This window comes from Pelophylax lessonae, assembly GCF_965119305.1.
Source record: "Pelophylax lessonae genome assembly, chromosome: 2".
Classification (NCBI taxonomy): Eukaryota; Metazoa; Chordata; class Amphibia; order Anura; family Ranidae; genus Pelophylax; species Pelophylax lessonae.
The window spans coordinates 568,493,753-568,515,250 of record NC_138769.1 but is presented as its reverse complement, the minus strand read 5'-3'; the positions used below and the strand labels follow the sequence as shown (position 1 = coordinate 568,515,250).

The 21,498-nt window shown below is 42.9% G+C and overlaps 1 protein-coding gene across 1 annotated transcript; it reads right to left on the bottom strand.

Annotated features, from left to right (window-relative positions):
- Window positions 1-1,002: 1,002 nt before the first annotated feature.
- Window positions 1,003-15,898, bottom strand: LOC309548189 (uncharacterized protein; the record flags this gene model as incomplete). Its single annotated transcript, XM_082248145.1, has 2 exons — window positions 1,003-2,468; window positions 15,757-15,898. The coding sequence occupies 2 exons, from the start codon at window positions 15,896-15,898 to the stop codon at window positions 1,003-1,005; spliced, it is 1,608 nt and encodes a 535-aa protein (XP_082104271.1).
- Window positions 15,899-21,498: the final 5,600 nt, after the last annotated feature.

The following is a 21,498-nucleotide window of genomic DNA, read 5'->3' as shown; positions in this document are numbered from 1 at the left end:
ACACTTAGTTAATTTTAGGTGTGTAAAAGTGGTCATACAATATACAATCTGATTGTATAATCTCTGTATGATCTCCTTTAGATTTACCATATTGAGAAGTGATCACTGATTGATTGCATAGAAAAATCATGCACCTGTTCTAGGTCAGCTGGTAAACTCTATCCTGTGTCTTAACAATTTTCTCTTCCCAAGATCTATCCAAGAAGTTTTTTTTTTTTTTTTTGTTTTTTTTTTTTTTTTTTTTATACAACAACAAGCACTGGCACTGAGGAATAAATAGAAAGCCTTTTCTTTTCTGCAAAAGAAGTACAATAATGGTATATTGGTACATAGGGGAGCTGGAATTTATAAATAAAAAGGTGAACATAGCCTTTATCGTTTTTATTCTTCCATACTTTCATCAGAGTGGTTCACTGTCACCCTAGTGACACTGTACTACTCTGGGGGTGATTTAAATAGTCATTGAAGGTAGATGAGACCCCTGGTCCCAATGATAGTCCCGGACTATCTATAACTTCTTTGCTCGTTTTGTGTCTTGCAGGCCTGGGAGGCTGGTTTCAAGAAGTAACACAGACGGAGACAGATGTATAGTGAAACCAAGCTCTCAGTTTATTATAGGCTCGTTGGGGTTTATATAGTAAAGAGTAAGGGCATATAGCATAAGTATAGGATACTTGTTACGTTCTTATTGGTTAAACAGTTTAAGGAAACCAAGCGTCATTTCGGGAAATAAGCGAGTACACTTAATACCATATAGGGCATATAGCTTATTGCTAGAAACGCCTGACATGATTTCATCAAAAACCACAAACAGAAACTTGCCATAACTGTAACACGTACACATTTGCAAAGCTTGTATAACTAAGATACATAGAAAATGGAGTGGGAACATACAAAATGGAGGGCAAATAAAATTGATACCTCCCCATCTCCCACAATCCCCTCTTAAAATCAATAATCTTCCCAATTGATTTTCCCAGAAAAAAAACCCTGTGTCACTCCCTAGATAGTAAGGTTACTCTTTCCCTTTTGTTTGTGACTCTTGACATACTTAGTATATTCATTAGGGCTGTTAGTTGGGGGTTTCTTGCAGCCTGCAATTTGGTGGGATAGCATTGAAATATTCTTCACCTTTGGCCTGGAAGCTCTAGCAATAATACACATTACCAGCTTGAAGCATGCAAATAGAAAAAGCAAAAAGAGCAGGACCATGATAACGGTCATAGCAATATTTTTCAACCAGGAAAATATTCCTCCGACTCCAAACTCTACATTACTAAAAGGACTCCATGTCTTAGCAATATTCCTGGCTTCCTGTTGCAGCTTATCTACTTCCTTCCTGTGTTGTGCAATAATATCATAATAATCAGGGATCTCAACAGAAGTGTTGTGTATCCATGTGCAGCATTCATAACCCTCCGTAACTTCACATAACCCAGTAAGAGCAGCACTCATACTTTCTATGGCTAGGTCATGGAGCTCAAGTTGTTTCTTAATTGCCCTCACTTCTATATTTAATTTGGTAATGTCTCCTGAGTTCTTATCTAGGATGTCATCGAGAATTTTAGAGTAATTATTCAACCTTTTCATCATGTCTATTCCCCATCCGGTCCATGAGGGGAACCAGGCCCATACCATATCCTTTTCAAGGAATAATTCCCTTTTATTGCGGTGTTTGAGGGGGTACCTAGGATACATACTAGCTTCGAGGAGATGTCCTCCTTTGTTGTCTCCCACTACACCCATGATGGGAACTAGAGATGCGAGGTAACACCACCCTTGGGGTGCAATAGGGATCCAAGGGTGACAAATCTTTCCACAACAAATATAAGTACTGTTTCCCAAGGCTAGGGGACGTTTGTGAAATATTGCCATTATTTGGTCAGAATAACTAGACCAAGCTAAATTTGACAACAACCGTCCTACTGGGGAAGAGGAAGTGGAACTGGAGTTAAGAAAGTTCATCAGAGTGGCGTTTAGGGCTGGTTCTGAGGTGTGCCAGAAGGAGCTGTCCATCGAGGTCATTGAGAAATTAATCTTAGTTTGCCGGCACACTTCAGCTCCCTTGGTGGAGTTTCCCAACCTAAAACACCAGTCTGGGGAATGACTTCTACCAATAATTTGGAAAGTGAGGGTATCATTTGAGAGTGTTCTCGTGACATTGGTGAGGACAACAGGAGGTGTACCATTTAGAAAAGGGGTGAAGTTTAAAGGTATTGCTAATAGGGGAATTCTAGCTGTGCTAGGATGGAGTTTACTACATATCCAACATTTTTCATATCCGGACTTCTGGGCATAGGCATACTTAAATTGCAACAATGACATTTTATCTGTAAGACTTTTTGAGCTTTCATCTCTCTTTTGTCTGTTATGTGCATTACTCTGTGTTGGGGTGTTGGAAGCTCCGCAAATGGCCTGTAGCCCTACTAGGTCTTCTGGATGATAAATACAGTTAGTGGTAACCCATACTACAGAGAAGACTGAAAATGATACGAGTCCTATAAGTAGCCAAAGTTTTCCAGAATCTGGTGCTATTGGGAATGTCATTTTTCTACAGGGTCAGGGCCGCCTGCCTCTGAAAAACCCCCTTTTCTTGACTATCCTGTTCGAGGTCAGAGTCGTCCACTCCCGTTAGTACCTCTCTTGCTTCTGGACCTTCCTGTTCAAGGTCAGGGCCGTCCGCCCCCGTTAGTACCTCTCTTGGGTCTGGATCTGGACTTGCTTCTGGGGGTGGAGCCTCCTTCACCAATTTTACTCGAGTAGCGTGGATCCAGGTGGGGCTGTCTTCAGTCAGGACTGCTGTTCTGGTTACTGCAACAACGGTAGTGGGAGGGCCATAGGCGAAATCCTGTGGTTTCTTTCCTTTGGTCAGCAGCTTCATCACCACTACGTCTCCTTCTCTGAAGGGATGGGTATTTTCCTGTAAAAAGAAAAGAAAGGTGCGAGCAACTTTTCGTTCCGTTCCACTTGATTCTAAGTTTCAATTACTCTTTTATTTGTGCTTTTCATCCTTTCCACTATTCCTGAGCTCTATTTTCAGGATTTTGACTAGTTTCTGGCATCTTCTCTTTTAGTGGGGAACATTTCCGGCCATCGAGAAAACATGTCAGTGATGACACATGCTGGTTGTGTTCCCCCTCTTGGGAGAGGGATGTGTATAAAATCAATCTGCAGATGCGTGAATTGTGTTGTGGGATAGGGCAAGTGTTCATGTGCGGATTACTCCTAATGCAGGTAAGGCATTTTTTTTTTTTTTTTTTTTTTTTTTACATTATTTTCAACTAATCGAGCTGTGCCCGTGATGTAAAAATCTTTCTGAATCTGTTTTAAAGTGGCCTTCCATCCTATGTGTCCTATTCCATGGTAGTGGGCAATGCAAATAGGAGCACTATTACGGGGTATACACGGTTTCCCCTCTTTGCAAATTAATCCTGTTATAGGATTCTTTTGCAAGACAGGATAACCCCAGTCCTCCAATTCCTCAGCAGTGGCTGAGGCTTGTAGATCTGTGATCAACTGGGCATCATCGGGGAGGATGTGGGTTAGGACAGGCATTTGTTTTAGGGCTCCTAAAGGTAACTGTTGTGCAGCTGCCTTTGCTATTTTGTCTGCTAGTGCGTTGCCCTTGGAGATGTCATCAGTACCTCTGGTATGTGCCCTACAGTGAATGATAGCTAACTCTGAGGGTAACAACATAGCCTGAAGAAGGTTGGTGATGAGCTCTTTCATCATGTCTGCACGGGGTGAAGTGACACTTTCAATAGTTTCTAGGCAGTCATGCGGTTCTTGGCCCATATCATCTGCTGAATCCATCTACTATTGACTAAAAGGAACTCTTATTTCTTCCCTGCTTTGGGCCTATATGTAAAAACCTATTTGTAGATGTGTGAATGGGGTTGATGGGTATTGGAGATGCTCATGTTTGGCCTTATATGTTTGGATTGTTTGTACCTAATACAGGTGATGCATCTAGCAACATATGCTTTCATGAATTTAGATGGGCTTGCAAATAAAATAAAAAACTGCCAGTAATACTGTATATGTTCTTTCCCACCCCCTGTGTCCTATTCCATAATACTAGGCAATAAATAGTGGGGCACTAGCTGCGGGGATACATACCAGAGCTCCCCTCTTTTAGAAAAAAGGCCATTTTCAACTTTTTCTAAATCATCACCCAATTCCTTAAAACTTGTTCTGTAGCATGCGTTTATGGCTTCTAACAATATGTGATATTTTGGCCTGGAGCAAGAAATGAACTACAAAAACATCTCTTGCTCCTTCTATGGCTGCCTATAAATCATGTTGTGGTGTAACACAACCTTTAATACCAGTAGCCCATTTAAAGCTGGGGCCTACCTAGGGCAAATGATGTGGCCATCCCCAGTACCATCTCACAAGATGCTATGCTTGGAGTCACTTCAGGCATGCCTTAGACCTGGACTGCGACCATCTTTGGATAAAAACTTATAGGGCAAAGTCTACCACCATACTCCTGGGCAAGTACACCTGTCATGGTCTTACAATTGTCCCTTGCATAAACACAAAACATTTTTCCATGATTTGGGAGGCCCAGTGCAGGCGCTACAACCATAGCAGTTTTCAGATATATAAACGCATTCAACATTACTTGTGACATTTCTGGACCTGTGGTTTGTCTCAAAATGTTATTATAGATAGGAGCAGTCCGGATCCATAACAATCAATGATCCTGTGGGTGGGCAAGACCCACTGTGGGCTGGCAAGACCCACTAGAGCAGCAGCTCTTATGTGACTGACTCTACTATCACTCTCTGTGAGAACAAAACCAAGGTGAACAACACTTTCCTGACACCACTGTCATAATTCCTGTGACACTTTGTGTCCACATACATGTACATTTCAATAAACTCACTCGCTCTGACTGGCCTCCACAGAGTGACTACATATGTCATATACATATTGTAGCGGGACTGAACCATGAGCAGGTGTCCATCCCCTCTTGCATGGTCTGGAGAACTATTGAGCGGACAATCAAATTGTCTACTTATAGCCCTAAGGCATTTCTACACCAGGTAAGTTACCTGGACTGAAAAATAAGAAACAAAGATGGCTGTGTCTCCTCGTCCAATAGGACGCTTAAAAAAAACACACTACTTAAACCAATCACTGTAAAGTGGGTAACATCGGATGGTATGGCTGTCAGTAGAGATGGCATATCAGATACCACTTGCATGCTATGATCAGATAAAGAACTAAAAACTTTTTGGCTTAGTGCCAATTTTCAAAAAAAACTTTATTATTTTTTTTTTTTTTTTAGAAACTTCTGCTAGCTGCAATTGCAGAAGTGACCATTACTTCCTCTCACACGGAAGGAAATTTACTAGTTTTAAATGAATCTGACACACAAACATTTTCTGCTTGTTTGAGATAATATAATGGCTGCAAAGAAAACGACATCTGCCTTGGAAAACGAAACCGTGGGGTGCAGGTGTGGTCAGGGGCATTTGTAAAGTAATATTTTCATTGTAGGGGGGCCTAGGTTGAAAATGTCCTACTCTTTGCTTTGCCTCTTCTGATAAGGCCCTTGGAAATGTGCGCTGACAGGCTGTTTTTCTTTACACAGATCATCTCTCTCTGTTATGGCTTTTTTTTAAAACCTTCCATGGTTTTAGTAGCCCAATCAGAAACGTGCTGTTTTATAATTAACATGTACTGTGACTTTAAATTACCGATAAATGTTTGAATCCTAAGACTGTGCTACTCCGCAGTGACACTTAACCACAGCTTTAAGGCTATGTTTCCACTATTGTGGCTACAAAGTCACACGACTTCAAGCGCAAGTTTGTAGTGCAATTTGTTTGCAGCTATTTCTGGGGACCCCAGCGCGACCTCCTTCTGTGAGGGACAAGTTGCCCTGAAGTCGCCCAAAAGTAGTGCAAAAACCTTTTTTCAAGTTGCTGCGACTCAAGTCGCAGCAGTTTGAGCGGTCCTATTTGTAAATAATGGGTTTTGACCTATCATGCGACTTGACATGTGTCAAGTCGCACAACAAGTCGCAAAAGTGGAAATGGAGCCCTAGAGTCCAAAACCACCAAACAGTTTCACCCGTCTACCGGTCTACAGGCAATTGCTGTGGGTAAAGAACTTTCACTTATATTAGCATCTCCAATTTTCCCCGCTTTTTCCATGTACTTTATATTACAACTCCCTATTTTTTCTGACCATCTTGCTTGGTTATCTATCCAAGGGTTAATTAAATAGTAGTCAGTGCCGCAGACTCGCGCCACATATTCCTTACAGTTTTCTCCTGCTTGGGGAGGTGGGGGTGGCTTGCTGCCTCCGTGACCCATTGCTGCAGACAACGGGGTTCACGGACCGAGCGCTTATTAGACTAAAGCAATCTAATTCTAAGTTCCCTGTCTATTTATAACTGGCAATTTTATTTATTATAAAAGATTGTTGTCTGTGTCTGGTAAATATTTTTAAGTTGTCTATATGTTACCCCTACTAGGTCAAAATCTATCTGTCCGTGAAAGTTGACTCTATGATGCACAATTTTACATTCAGGGTTACTAGAAACAAACTGACTTCCTAAAAATCTTTTTCTCTTCAGTGGCAAAATACAGACTAATTTAGCAGAGTCTAAGTTATGGTGAGTTATATCAAAATCTAAACAATGGGTGCAGATTGGACAGGGCATCTGCTACAATCTATCACAGAGTCATGGAACGTTCACAATGCTCGACTGCCACTCAGGTTGCCCTGCGTGCGTCTTCCCAAAACGTGAACTAGTCACAGTGTATTTCAGCCGTGCTGACAATACGGAGCGTTTCGAATGCAGCGTGACTACTCTGGCATTCTCATCAGAAAAAAGACATTCAGTAAATGACTCGAGTCTGTTCACTTACCACCCAGACTCATTGAATCATACAAACAGATTATCTTATACTTTTATGCGATAGAGAAGGAAAGCTTAAAGATTTTTCAGACACAAAACGAGCAATTTTCTAATACTTCTTAAGTCTCCCTGAGACTAAAATATTTCCCTGAAATATTTCAATTATAGGTATGTTGCGTGTGTTCCCGGAACACACCAACCCCTGTTCAATTGGATATGAGTCTAATCAGGGTCCCCCGGAACCTCACTACAAACGGTTACATAGAAAAGGATTTTTCTACTTACCGGGCGAGTGGGTGTCCGCGGGGAGTGATCCTCATATCCCAGACGAGCCCCCAAAACTGAAGGTAGATGAGACCCCTGGTCCCAATGATAGTCCCGGACTATCTATAACTTCTTTGCTCGTTTTGTGTCTTGCAGGCCTGGGAGGCTGGTTTCAAGAAGTAACACAGACGGAGACAGATGTATAGTGAAACCAAGCTCTCAGTTTATTATAGGCTCGTTGGGGTTTATATAGTAAAGAGTAAGGGCATATAGCATAAGTATAGGATACTTGTTACGTTCTTATTGGTTAAACAGTTTAAGGAAACCAAGCGTCATTTCGGGAAATAAGCGAGTACACTTAATACCATATAGGGCATATAGCTTATTGCTAGAAACGCCTGACATGATTTCATCAAAAACCACAAACAGAAACTTGCCATAACTGTAACACGTACACATTTGCAAAGCTTGTATAACTAAGATACATAGAAAATGGAGTGGGAACATACAAAATGGAGGGCAAATAAAATTGATACCTCCCCATCTCCCACAGTCATGAATGCGTTGCTCAAAGTTGCTGGATACGGGGAACCGTAATCTACTAATAAACATGGCCAACTGATAAGTGTCTACTACCCCTCTTTGCCAAATTTAGCCTCCACCTTCCCAACAAATAAAATTCAAAATATTACTAACTTACAAAGACATCCACAACTCTATCTCCAGCTACTGTACATCACTAACCTTGTCTCAAAATACCAACCAAATTGTTCCCTTCATCCCAAGACCTCCTGCTCTAGCTCCGTCGTCACATTCTCGATAAAAAAAAGAGAGAGAACAGAGCAGCGCCACCTGAGTGTAGTATTAAAACAATCCTTTATTGGCATAAAAGGTAATGCACTCACATGAGTGATAGAAGAGCAGGCTTCACTGCAAGTCATCCGATCCACTGCAAGGGAGGCAGGAGAGGTGTAGACAGCCCTGGGTCCTGGCTGTGTCAGTGGCTTCTGGCACTTCCTGGTGTCCTGTCGGCGTCACAGCTTCTCCCTCATCACATCCGGTGGAAGCGGGGTGGTGCTAGCGTTCGAGGCATGCGTGTCCCTTCATCAGGCGACAATGCCTCCTCCTAACTCTGATAGAGCCGGCGGCCACCCAGCCATCCATCTCTACATAGACTCTACTCCATGGACTTTGTATTTATATACACCTGAAACATTTATCATTATTGTGTTTTTTATCAATATTTTTTGATTCCCTATATCTGCTTTTATATCTATTGTTTACATTTACGTTTACGTTTTTATATTTTTCCCCTCACACTGTGGGTTTAATAGCGCTGGTCCAGCATCTGTCATATATTTCTGTATTCTACATGTGTAGTCACATTCTCCCATGATCACTAGCAGGACTTCTTCAGAGCCTCTACCATCCTCTTTAACACTCTGCCCCAGTCCATCTGACTATCTTCTTCTCTATTCACTTTTAGCTGCTCCCCAAAAACCTGTCTCTTTAGAGAAGCCAATCCTGCCTCCACCTAACAACCATACTTTTATTTTCACATAAAAACATCAGCTCATCCCCTAAAGTTATTACCTTTCGTGTCACCTGACCTTCCCTTTTAGAGTGCAAGCTCAAACAAACAGGTGTCCTCTGATTCTTCTTGAATTCCTATTAAATTCTATTGTAACTGTACCATCTGCCCTCATGTTGTAAAGTGCTGCACAAACTGTATTATAATAATAATAATAATAATAATAGTAGAATAAAAGTTCGGATTGAATCTTCAGCTCATCCCTAACTGCAAACCACATTATTAAACTAAACCTGCACTTTGTCAATACTATGGGGGAGCATACATAGCTAATACTTGCCTATTGTTTGTTCCTTCAATCTGATCCATTGTCAGACTGTTAAGATGAACCTGGTATATTCAAGTATATGGAGAGCATGTAAAAGCCCCTGCCTTTACCCCAGAATGTAGCTTTTGGTCCCTGACTGGTTATTTGTCAGGCCTGAATACTGTTGTGTAGGAGAGTGTACACAGCCCTGTAAAGGTTCAGTTCACTCAGAAAGTAGAAACATATGCCAAACCTTGGGCGGTCTGGCAGCCGATCCGGCCATGAGAGAGTGTGGGGGGAACAGAAGTACTAAAACTATTGTTCATTGAACTAATCCATCATGTTATTAAGAACTGCTTGCATAGTGTCAATTTTCTCTGACAAGAAGAAAGTATTCAGAAAATGTATAATCGCCTTATGAAAGTTTTTTTTCTCTTCTGTTTACAAATGCGATCAAGGTTCGTATTCATGGCTGTAAATGTTTTCAAACAGAATAATGCTTAATTTCTTTTATTTTTGTTTTTTTCCCAATTTTTTTTAAAGGGATATGGGAATGGTTTTGGGGCTGGTTGCTTCCTTTTGAGTTTATCCTGGTTGTGTGGCATAAAACATTGTTCTGGGTATTGTGCTAGGTAAAACCTTATTACAGGCAAAAACAATTTTTTTCAAAATATCTTCCTCCTACCACCCTGTAACCCATCCTGAGTCTTTTCCGCCCTCATACCTGGTGAAGGCAAACATACACATCTAAAGCCCGTACACACGCAACGATTATCGGCCGACCGATCGTCCGTCTTTTGTCCAGAGTGGTGTTTTGTTGCTTGGAATGTGCCTAGACTGCACACAAATTTTCTCGCCCAACAAAACACTACTTCAGAAGTGATGTCATGTGTTGGTTTGCTTTCTTTGTGTTCTTTCTTCTCTGAGCATGCCCAGACTTGCTCATTAAATTTTTCCCTGTCGAAATCTGTACTGACTGCACGAAAATCGGCCGTGTTTTGACGGCGAACAAAAATTTTATAGCCTGCACACCAGATTTTTTTCGGCCGAAAAGTCGGAGTTGGTTGTCGGAAGCATCATACTAACAAGTCGAAAATCGGCAGATCGGTCTTTGGACGAAAATTCCCTGCTGATTTTCGATGCGTGTGTACGAGGCTTTAGTCCCCTGTCCAGGTCCCTCACTGCCACTAGTTCCAGAATGGAGGACAGCTGATCCAGCACGGCATTGAGCCCTAGTTCTCTGCCATCCCACTATGATGATGTTTTATCTTCTGTCTCCTGAGAGGACCCAACCAATGACTAATAAGAATCAAAAGGAAATGTCCACGTCTCACAAGCATTGGCATGGACATCTGAATTTTAGCCCCACCAGGAAGTAAGCAGAAGAGGACTCACACTAGCGAAATCACATGATTGCAGCTTCAGGTAAGTTTAAGAAGGTATTTAGCAAGTTTTTTTTCTATCTAAAGTGATCAGTTAAGTTAAGTTTTCCTGAAGAGGAGCTTTAAAGTAAACGTGAAAAGGAATATGAAGGTTGTCAATGCCAGGCTTTTCCTTAAAATGCTGTTTTTTGAGCCCCTCTATTTAAAAAGGCTCTGTTGCCAAGAACACAATCTGGCAATGTCATAGCAAAGGTTAATGAGAGTTATTGCAGTGGTGCCTGCAGTTTATGCCTGTCGGCAGTTTTTTTCTTTTTTAACTTTAGTGTAGATCAATATCACTTTTAACTCTTTGTCAGTAAGGGGATAACTAGACAGGGCTTCAAACTGGAGTGTATGGAGGTACTTTTTCTGAACTTCCAAAAAAAACCTAAAATCTCTTGCCATGACATTCCTTTACAGGAACTAAAGTACCAAGAAATCTTTGTTCCAATGCCTTTGCCTGATCTTGAACCAAAACTCCCTGAATAGATTCATCCTGTACATAAAGTTCCACATGAACTCTATTTTCTCAGTCAGGAATATCCTTTTACTGAATTGCTTCATGGCATCAATAGACCTACAAGATGTGTAGCAGCTAACTGTGGCCTTGCCAAGGATCTTTACCATTGTGATGACAGAATCCCTTAGAACCTCTGAGGTTACAAAATGTGTCTGTGATTCCTTAACTGGATGACCCCCTGTTTTTTGCTGCTTCAGGGGAGCAATATGCAGCAGATCTGAATATGGCTCAGAAGATCCTGAAAAATCTAGGCTAGCTTCTTAACTTCCTGAAATCAAACCTTTTACCTTCCCAGAAAGTACAGTTCTTCTAGATTACTCCATCAATTCTTTACCAGTATAATACTTTTTCTTACCAAAGAGATTATTGTGAAGCTATGTTATCATTGCAGACTAACCAAAATTTATCTTGGAGGAAGGTAATGTCACCCCTGGGACCTGCAGTTCAATGAGCAAGAATACATCTATAATAACCCCTTCAGGGGTTCATTCTTGGAGTATGGGATCAACAACTAGACATTTTGGATTCCAGAGTGTTCCCAGCCAGGTGAAAAGATCCTTCTGACAATGGAGGAATCAGAACAACCTCTCAGGAAGGTTGCTTCAGGCTTTTCCAGTAGACAGGAGATTGACCAGAGATGCCAGAGTCCAGTGAGCTTATTTAGGCCAGAAGATGGTAAAGGGCACCTTATCAAAGAAGTATGCTGCAAGATTCTCCATATTGAAAGAAATAAAAGCTATTGCTCTGGCTCTATATTCTTTGCAGCAGGATCATTTAGGTGACAACTTACAAGTGTTCTTCTCAGACAATCCCACAGCTGTGGCCTCTGCCAACAAAAGAGGCATTTTGAGCAAGAGGCTACAGCTCCTAGCAAAGGAATTCCTTTCCTGGGTGGAGATATAGCTGGAATCCCTGGCAGCAGTGCATCTGTTGGGTACTCTCAGTCTGATGGCAGAATACGTAAGCAGACATTGAGTTCTGGGGGCAGAGTGGTCCCAAAAATCAGGACGTTTTTTTCATGAACAGTTAAGGGTATCCACAGGTGGACCTGTTTTTGGAAAACAAAGAATGCAAAAGTCCCTGTATTTTTTTCCCTGAACAAAGGGGACGAACCCTTGGGGTGTTGATGCTCTTGTCCATCCCTGGGAGTTCCAACATACTTTCCTCTTCCACTGCCCACACCACCCAAGTTTGATCAAGAGGAATATTTCTATTAAATACACAGATACAGACACTTTCAGGAGTTTCGATCTCCTTGAACCCCATTGCATACAGTGATTCCTCACACCAAACTCTACAACACTACAGGACACACTAGTGATATGGAGGTCAGTGAGTTGGAACCAGAGATTATTTTGGGGGACAGAGGAGTTTGGTAACCATTTGTTTTTTGTAACCAAGTTGGTTAAAGGTTACTATAATATTTCTGGTGTGTCTTCTACAAAAAGATACTGTGTTTGATATTCACCAAGTTATATTGGTGAATATATGATCAATTAAGTAGTTAGTGTTGTTAAATAAAATGTAACAAACTATTTTTTCTTTCTAATACTGCTCTCTTTCATATGTTTTTATGTGCTATACAATCTACACAATGCTTTGATATAGTGATCTTTCACATGTTTATGCTATTTAGATACTAGCTAGACACAAAAAAACAATAATCCATTTTGCGAATAACAAAAACTCATGTACTGTTACATGTAATTTTAAAGTGTCAGTAAACCCACATCATTAAAAACGATCAATAAATGCTGTATTGCATGCTGTTCATACTCACTCATTCACTATGAGATTCATTTTCTGTATTCTACAAAAAACCTGGTTGATCCTGCTGTTCTCTGTCACCTCTTCTGCCCATGTCCACATGTTCTTTTTTTTTTTTTTTTTGCCTCTAAAGCAGCCGGCCTGTGTCTGGCAAAACCGGTCAGGCATACACACCATTAACCCCTCCTGACAGCCCTTTTTGGTGATGGAACCATGGACTATGGACATTTGGGAGATGTATTCACCTGCATGAAAATGATGGCTTCAATGTTTCTATGGACTTACTAGATGGATGAGTATACTCTCACTTATCTATCTTTTTAAGCTTAGCCATTCAACTGTGTGACCTGGGGGTCCTTTCTTTGATTGTTTGGTTGATGCCTAATGGATTAATATACCTGTATGTGCAAGGGAGGCTTCTTGTTCACAGAGCTTACTTTGAAACTACATATCAGATGTTCTGGTCTACCCTGTGACATTGCTCTTTGGTGAACAATATACCTCCTCTGGACCACATACAGATCTTTCCTCCACAACAGATGTGATATATTAATCAGTTATGAACTAACCATATGCTCCTCTTTCTATAACAATAAGCTATCAATGCAAAGGAGACTTTCCATCACAATTACTGAACAGCTAATCCGTTTGTCTTTCATCAACATTGAGTTCCTCCCTTTTTCTAGGGCGATTTCCCTATATTGGTACACCATCACCAATTCATTGAATTTTTTGTTTATTTTTGTTAATTGTTTTCTTTGATTATTTCACATACCTTATGAACATGGGCCCAATTGGATACATGGAATGTTAGGGGTGGTGGAGTGTATGTTTTAGGTGTGCGTGATGTGAGTCTTGGTACCATTTTAATATTTGCACTTTTGCATAGACTCCTTTGTCTTGTGATTTTTTGAATCATGAAAGATTACATTTATTGTAGCCCAGTGAGTATCGTTTATATATTCATACAGTATATTTGTCGTGTTGGGTGGTTGAGTATAAATCAGGTTTTTATCTCAGTGTTTCCAGCCAATCATTTCTGCCTCTCGAACCTCCTTATTGAACCTTTTATATGAGGGGATGGCTGTATAAGCAAATAAAGGCTCAGAAGGATGCATGGGTAAGCTCAACTTTTATAAGAAGGTTTAGCTGCCAGTAGCCCCTGCTTATGTATTAGTTCAACCTATGTTCAACTGAAAATGTCTATGCTTGTGCCAAGTTTATGTCTTTTCATATATCTGATACTGTATGAGTTGCCAGAACCTATTACCTGCTTAATCATGTTTATTCAGAGTATATCTATTATTTCAGTGAATGTATGTAGCACTTACAAGATTTATATCTCATTGTTATTGCATGGGAAGTTTCTGTTTGATGCAGGGAATGTAGTGATTAATAGTCATCGAATAGCAAAGGCCATATGCACTATCGAGCTGATGAAAGCAGTAATTAGTATATTGTGTTTGAGGAAAGGGTGTTGTCTGATGTCTTGCTGATTAGTAACAATATTGCGGAATCTGCTAGGGTAGAAACATACTTCTAAATGGACATGTTTTTCGAATTTCTAAATTACCTGTGCATTTGTTACCAATCTATATTTACCATTACAGGTGCATCTCATAAAATAGGAATATCATCAAAAAGGTAATTTATTTCAATTATTAAATTTAAAAAGTGAAACTCCTATATTTTATTCAGATGCTTTACACACAGAGTTCTATTTCTCTTTCGTTCATTGACGAACACAGCTTTCTATATTCAGAACCAAAGGGTTCTATCACCCCCTACAAGAGTAGGACACTAGGCAGAAAAAACACTTGGCTATGCCTATGGGCAGTCCAAGGGGGTATACATCCCCCTCTCTGCTATAGGTTTTTTTCTGCCTAGTCAGGAGTAAGGACCTTGCTCTCTGCCGGGATCTTTGGTTCTGGCAATTTTTTTCCATTCGAATGGTATTTTTTTTTCTCCTGTTTTTTTCCTGAGAGATCTACAATCAACTGTCGGGCTGGGCAACGGGCTGGATAGCTAGATGTAGTGGTCCCCCCAGTTTGGCCATCAAGCGTACGCAGACCAGAGCTCCGCTCTGGGTCAGCCGCGACATAATCCCACTAGACAGGGGCTGACCTGCAAGTTAAACGCCTTGCGATAACGCATACGACTGGGTCCTGGCCCGAGTCACAGCGTTCCTTCTGGCTGACAGCCCCCCATTTTGTTGGTTGCTGTCTGGAGTGGTGCCCACCTGGTTCAGTGGTATGGTGAGTAAGATGTCCCCCCTCTCCCCCTGGATATGGTGGGGGTATATGTGGGCACCCCCTGGGTTGATTGGACCTGCAGGTTCCCCTCCTTCCCCCAAGGCCCCCCTTTGTTTTGGTGATCCCTGTGGGCCACCCTTAAACCCCCACCCCTAGCATAAAGTTCCCCCTGCCCTTCCCTGCCTCACCTATCACGTCAGATTCTGAATGTGGCTCTGTCGCCGTGGATGTGGCCCACCCTGCGGGGTTAGTAGCCTTGTTTCCTGATCTGTCAGATAGTGAGGATGATTCCTCTACAACTGTAGCAGCGCATTGGTGTCGTAAACTCTCACTGAGTGGGGAAAACGTTAGCAGATTTCCCCCAGCTTTGTTGAGCTGGTGGACCAGTTGGTCCAGGGGCTGCAATTTGTTTGTGATGCTTCTCTGGACGTGGCCCCCTTGATTTTTAAGCTCTGTTTCTGCAGTGGTGCTTATGCGTGTGTTGTGGCTTAAGTGTTGGCCTGCCAAACGAACCTCTAAAAAAGCTCGAACTGATTTGCCCTTTCAAGGGGATCGCCTGTTTGTGGCTACCCTGGATGATATTAAGAGTCACACGGGGGAAGACCGCTTTTCTTCTGCAGTCTGGAAAGGGGAAGGAGCCTCATCGTAATTGCGGCCCTTCTTTTTTGGCACACAAAAAAGTTTTTTCGTCCATCAGGGTCCACTGACAAGGGTTCCAAACCTTTCAAGCCCTCCTTGGGAGGTTCCAAGCGGCCCTGGTCTGGCAAGCCGGGAGCAGGTTTCACTAGGCCCCTTCAGCATGAAGGTGCACCCTCACCCATGTCTGGAGTGGGGGACGTCTTCATTGGTTTCCGTGCCCGTGGAACTCCTTGGTGAACGACAAATGGATCCACGAGGTAGTTCTGTCCGGTTAGATAGTTTAGTTCTTGTCCTCGGGAAAGGTTCTTTCCTTCCAACATGTTTCTGTCCCTGGACCGGCGGTAAGCTGTCTTCGGGGTGGTGCATGACCTGTTGTTTCAGGGGGTAATTGTCCCCGTTCCAGTATCGAAATTGTTTCAAGGTTTTTATTCAAACCTGTTTACGGTCCCAAATAAGGAGGGCAAGGTTCATCCGATTCTGGACCTTAGGGTCCTGAATTGTTTTGTGTGGGTACAGAAATTAAGAATGGATTCCATTCGCAGGGGGGTGGCATCCCTTCATCAGGGGGACTTCCTAGCCTCTATCAACATCAAAGATGCTTGCTTGCATGTTCCAATACATGCCTGACACCAGCGTTTCCTCCACTTTGCTGTGGGAGAGGAGCACTATCAGTTTGTGGCATTACCCTCGGCTCCTTGGGACTTCACGAAGGTGTTGGCCCTGGTTCTGGCATTGCTATGCCAGCAGGGGATTGCTTTGCAAGGCTACTTGGATGACCTCAAACAAAAAACAAAATGGCCACTGCCCCCACCTATTACTGGCCTTCATAGCAAAGAACACATGGAAGGGCTCCACACATGAAACAAACAAAGGTAAAATTCCCAGTTCAATCTGCTAGCCAGTCTGCTTACCAACCAAATTAACTTGTCTAACAGTTTGCGTCAAAACAGGGGTTTAGTTAACGCACATTTGCAAACGCATGTGAAAGCTGCAGGGCCACTCCACGGCTCCCTGTATTACCTGCAGTCCTACTCTAATGAATTTATAAGAGCCTTCACAGTGGAAGCACATGCAAGCGAATGGATAGATATGGGGCAGGTGAGCCTGGAGGTGGCCCATCCCTCCTCTGAAAGGTAATTGGGGGCATAATGGAAGCCCAGCTGATAGTATTACAGCAAAGGCATCCAGTATGTCCACTCACCAGTACACATTAACAACAAACAAAATGGCCACTGCCCCCACCTATTACTGGCCTTCATAGCAAAGAACACATGGAAGGGCTCCACACATGAAACAAACAAAGGTAAAATTCCCAGTTCAATCTGCTAGCCAGTCTGCTTACCAACCAAATTAACCTGTCTAACAGTTTGCGTCAAAACAGGGGTTTAGTTAACACACATTTGCAAACGCATGTGAAAGCTGCAGGGCCACTCCGCGGCTCCCTGTATTACCTGCAGTCCTACTCTAATGAATTTATAAGAGCCTTCACAGTGGAAGCACATGCAAGCGAATGGATAGATATGGGGCAGGTGAGCCTGGAGGTGGCCCATCCCTCCTCTGAAAGGTAATCACTATCCAGATCTTGAAGGAGTTTGGTTGGCTTCTGAACTATAAGAAGTCTGCTCTTATCCCATCCAGGAAATTTGATTATCTGGGTCTGACTCTGGATTCAGCTCTGGCCAGAGTGTTTCTTCCTCTGGACAAACTCCAGAAGTTGCATGCTGTGATTCACCTGTTGCTGTCCCGCAGGAGGTCCCTCCTCGCACTTGCATGTGAGTGCTGGGCCTGATGGTGTCTACTTTCGAGGTAGTCCTGTTTGCACAGTTCCATATAAGGTCCTTCCAGAGGGAGATCCTGGTTAAATGGGACAAGCGTCCAAAGTCTTTGGACAATCAGATTCATCTAAGCCAGGAAAACAGGGGTTTCCTGGTCTGATGGCTTCACTCCCTAACTCTTTGGCAGGGAAAGTCCTTTTTCCCCTTGTATTGGACAGTGGTCACGACAGATGCCAGTCTGTCCGGGTGGGGAGGTGTCCTAGGGCTGAGCCCTGTCAGGGTTGTTGAACGCTGGAAGAATCCAGTATACCAATCCTTGTCTTAGAACTTCAGGTGATCAGGCTGTGCCTGGACGAATTGGCTCCTGGGGCTCTTGGTACGGATCCAGTCAGTGCCGCGGCGGTGGCTTATGTCAATTATCAGGGCAGAACAAAAATGTGTTGGCAGCTTTGGAGGTAGCCGGCATTCTCCGGTGGGCAGAATGCTTCATTCTAGGCCTCTCCACTGTACACATTCTAGACATGGAAAATTGGTAGGCAGACTATAACAGTTAAGGTGTTGGATCAAGGGGAGTGGTCCCTTCACCTGGACGTGTTTCATCTGATATGTTTGCGGTGGGGAACCCCCGAGGTGGACCTGTTGGTGTCTCAGCACAACAGAAAGGTACCGAGGTTTGTAGCAAGGTCATGGGACCTTCTGGCAGATGCCACAGATGCTCTGGGGGCCCTGTGGGGCCAGTATCGTATGATCTACGCCTTCCCTTCTCTCAAGCTTCTTCTGCAGCTTCTGCAAAGGATCGAGGCAGAAGGGGTTTCCAGTGGCCCGGACTGGCCTCTCTGGTCTTGGTACACCGACCTAATGCGATTGGTTGCCGATATCCCTTGGAGGCTGCCTCTCAGAGAGGACCTGCCATCCCAAGGGCTGATCTTCCATCCTGCTTTACAATTTCTGACTTTGGCGGCCTGGCTGTTGAAAGCCAGGTGCTGAGGGATTCAGGTTTGCCTGGGTCAGTGATTTGGACAATGCCGAAGGCTAGGAAGTCTACCTTCTAGAAAGATTTACCATCGTACGTGGAAAGCATACATTTTGTGGTGTGAGTCGACTGGTGTTCACCCTCGTTCCTTTTTGGTGGCTCGGATTTCGACCTTCTTTAAACGAGGTGTTGAGCGGAAGTTGGCCTTGAGTACTATAAAGGGACAGGTGTCTTCCTTGGCATTCTTTCAGGGACCCTTGGCCACGCATTCCGTGGTGCATACTTTCATCCAAGGAGTTAGACCCCTGACGTCAGTGTGGTCTCCCCTACCGCCGTGGGATTTGAACTTGGTGCTCTCAGTCCTCTAGAAGCCTCCCTTTGAAAATATTTGAGAGATTCTCCTGCTTACACTGTCTTAGAAGGTAGCTTTGGTGGCCATCACCTCTGCTCACAGGGTGTCCGAACTGGTGGGCATTATCTTGTGGTAACCCCAATTTGGTGGTCCACAAAGATAAGGTGGTTCTTTGTCCTTGCCCATCGTTCCTACCTAAGGTGATCTCTGACTTCAACTTGAATGAAGACATTGTGTTGCCTTCTTTGTCTCCAAGGCCCGCTCATCCCAAGGAATTTGCGTTGCATGCCCTAGATGTGGTTCGGGCGATGCGGGTGTATCTGGCAGCCACTGAGTCTTTTTCGGAGGTAAGACTCACTGTTTGTGATCACGGGACAGGCCAAGAAAAGGGCTGTCTGCTTCTCCTGCGAACATTTCCAGATGGATCAGACAAACGGTGACTCAGGCCTATTCTATCAAGGATCGAGTCCCTCCTTTCCCTGTGATGGCGAACTCTATTCGTGTTTCTTGGGCCTTCCGTCATTGAGCATCAGGGGCTTGGATTTGCAAGGCGGCCACTTGGTAGTCGGTGCACACTTTCACAAGATTCTACAGAGTGGATATTTTGGCATCTGTGGATGTTTCTTTTGGCCTCAAGGTTTTGCAGGCTGCTGTTTAAATGGCCTGTTCCCTCTTTAGGGGTGTATTTTTCAGGTTGGGCTTTAGTTGTTTTTTTGTTGAGCTCCTGTTACCTGGTTGGCTCTTGTGTTTAGCCTTGGCATTTTTTGTCCCACCCCTCATGTTTTGGTACTGCTTGGGTAGCTCCCTATGGTTCTGAATATGGAGCACTGTGTTCATCAATGAAAGAAAGAGAAAATAGGATTTTTGTACTTACTGTAAAATCCATTTCTCTGAGTTCATTGATGGACACAGCACACACCCCTCTATGGAGTTGTGATACTTCTGATATTGTTTGTTATTAAACTGAAGGCCTATAGCAAAGAGGGGGATGTATACCAGCTAGGACTGCCCATAAGCATAGCTAAGTGTTTTTTCTGCCTAGTGTCCTACTCCTGTAGGGGGCATTATAATTCTATGGTTCTGAGTATGGAGCGCTGTGTTCGTCAATGAACTCAGAAAATTTCAAGCATTTCTTTCTTTTAGTTTTGATGATTATGGCTTATAGCTAGTGAAACCCCAAAATTCAGTATATCACAAAAAAAGGATTTTTAATACAAATATGTTGGCTTACTAAAAAGTATGTCCATGTACATACTGAAAGTCTTGATCAAGTCCCATTGACAGATGAACGAATCTACTAATCCCTTATCCTGTTTCCTCTCCCACCCTTTTTCCCTTCCTTGCCCCTCCCATTTTTCTCCTACTTCCTGCCTTCATCGAATCTTTATGTATTCATATTTTTTGATATACCTTATTGACGCTTTTATAGGAACCACCTGCAGGATTTTCCTGATCGTGCTAAGTTCCTAGTCTCGCATACAATCCACTATGGACTGTATTTGGTTTGTTGTATGTATTCCTTATTTGTCTGTTTAATTTGTTTAAATCAAAGGTTGTAATTTAAACCCTGTATTGATTCTTGTAATGGATCAGGATTCGCTCTCTGCTTGTCCACAGGCTTGTTCGTAGGTATGAATTCGGGCGCCAAGCAGGGGACAGCTGTATGCCTGTCCTCTCCGGCTTATTCAGCCGGCGCGGGTGTCCGGCCACGGGGTTCATTTGACCTCTAGCGCCGGACATCCGATAATATGGCGCCCGCACCGGAAGTGACGTTTGCGGACACCCGTCACTTCCGGTGGGACCAATCTTAAGCCACGGGCGCGGGAGGATGAGTCATGGCGGCTCTCCCGACCCGTGGCTTTCGAGGTAGTAAGGTAAGATACTGGCCGATAACATATTAGGCTCTCCTCTCAACTATTTTAATTTTTCCCCTGGGGCTTTCTCTATGGGGATAGCCAATGTCTAAACTCTGTAGTTTTTTGATCTGTTGCTGTCTTGTCCCTGCGCATAATAGCCGAGCAGTCTGCTGGAACCGCTACCTTTCAGCTGTTGCTCCTGTGGATTTATGGGCTCAAACATATGTTTATGGTTGGAACTTTTTAATATAGTATCCTTACTTTTATGTTCCTTCCTAGAACTGACCCCAGCTTTGGTAGGTTTACAAAATACCTACCATTTGTAATCATTCCCTTTTTCTATCTCTCTAGACAGCTAGGCTCACCTATTCTAATAATAGACTCCTTAAGACAATTTATATGATATTAGACATGATATACAAGACACACTATGTTTGTCCACAGAACCCCGGACTCCACCTTTTGTCCGCTACGGTGGTACCAATTCAAGACTGGTCCAATTCATACCAGAAAACCACCTCCATGGAGGACCCCTGTCGGGCCCCACCTGGATCTATGTGGTAAGCTATATGTGTTTATTCTCATGACCCTGTATTTTGATATACTAGGGTTAAAATGAATATTGCAGACTGTTTTCCAGTTTTCAAGATATGAACCTGTATTTATATATATGTTTCTCTCTTTTTGTGTATAAACTTTGAAGGTCTTAATGTAGTCCTAATCCAACAAAAGGGTGATTCAATCACGCCGGAGTTCCTGATGAAGCGAAAGGCGAAATGCATTGAACAAAGGCACTCACCCGTTCGATCGACTACTACTTTGACACAATATGCTGTATTGTATTGCATTATTAGTTTTTTCTTTTCATTATTTTCATTGTTTTCTTTTTTTCATTGTTTCAATGTCGACTTTTAATTACATTCAATAAATATTGTCAATTTTACTTTTCTTTCGTTCTTTTCCT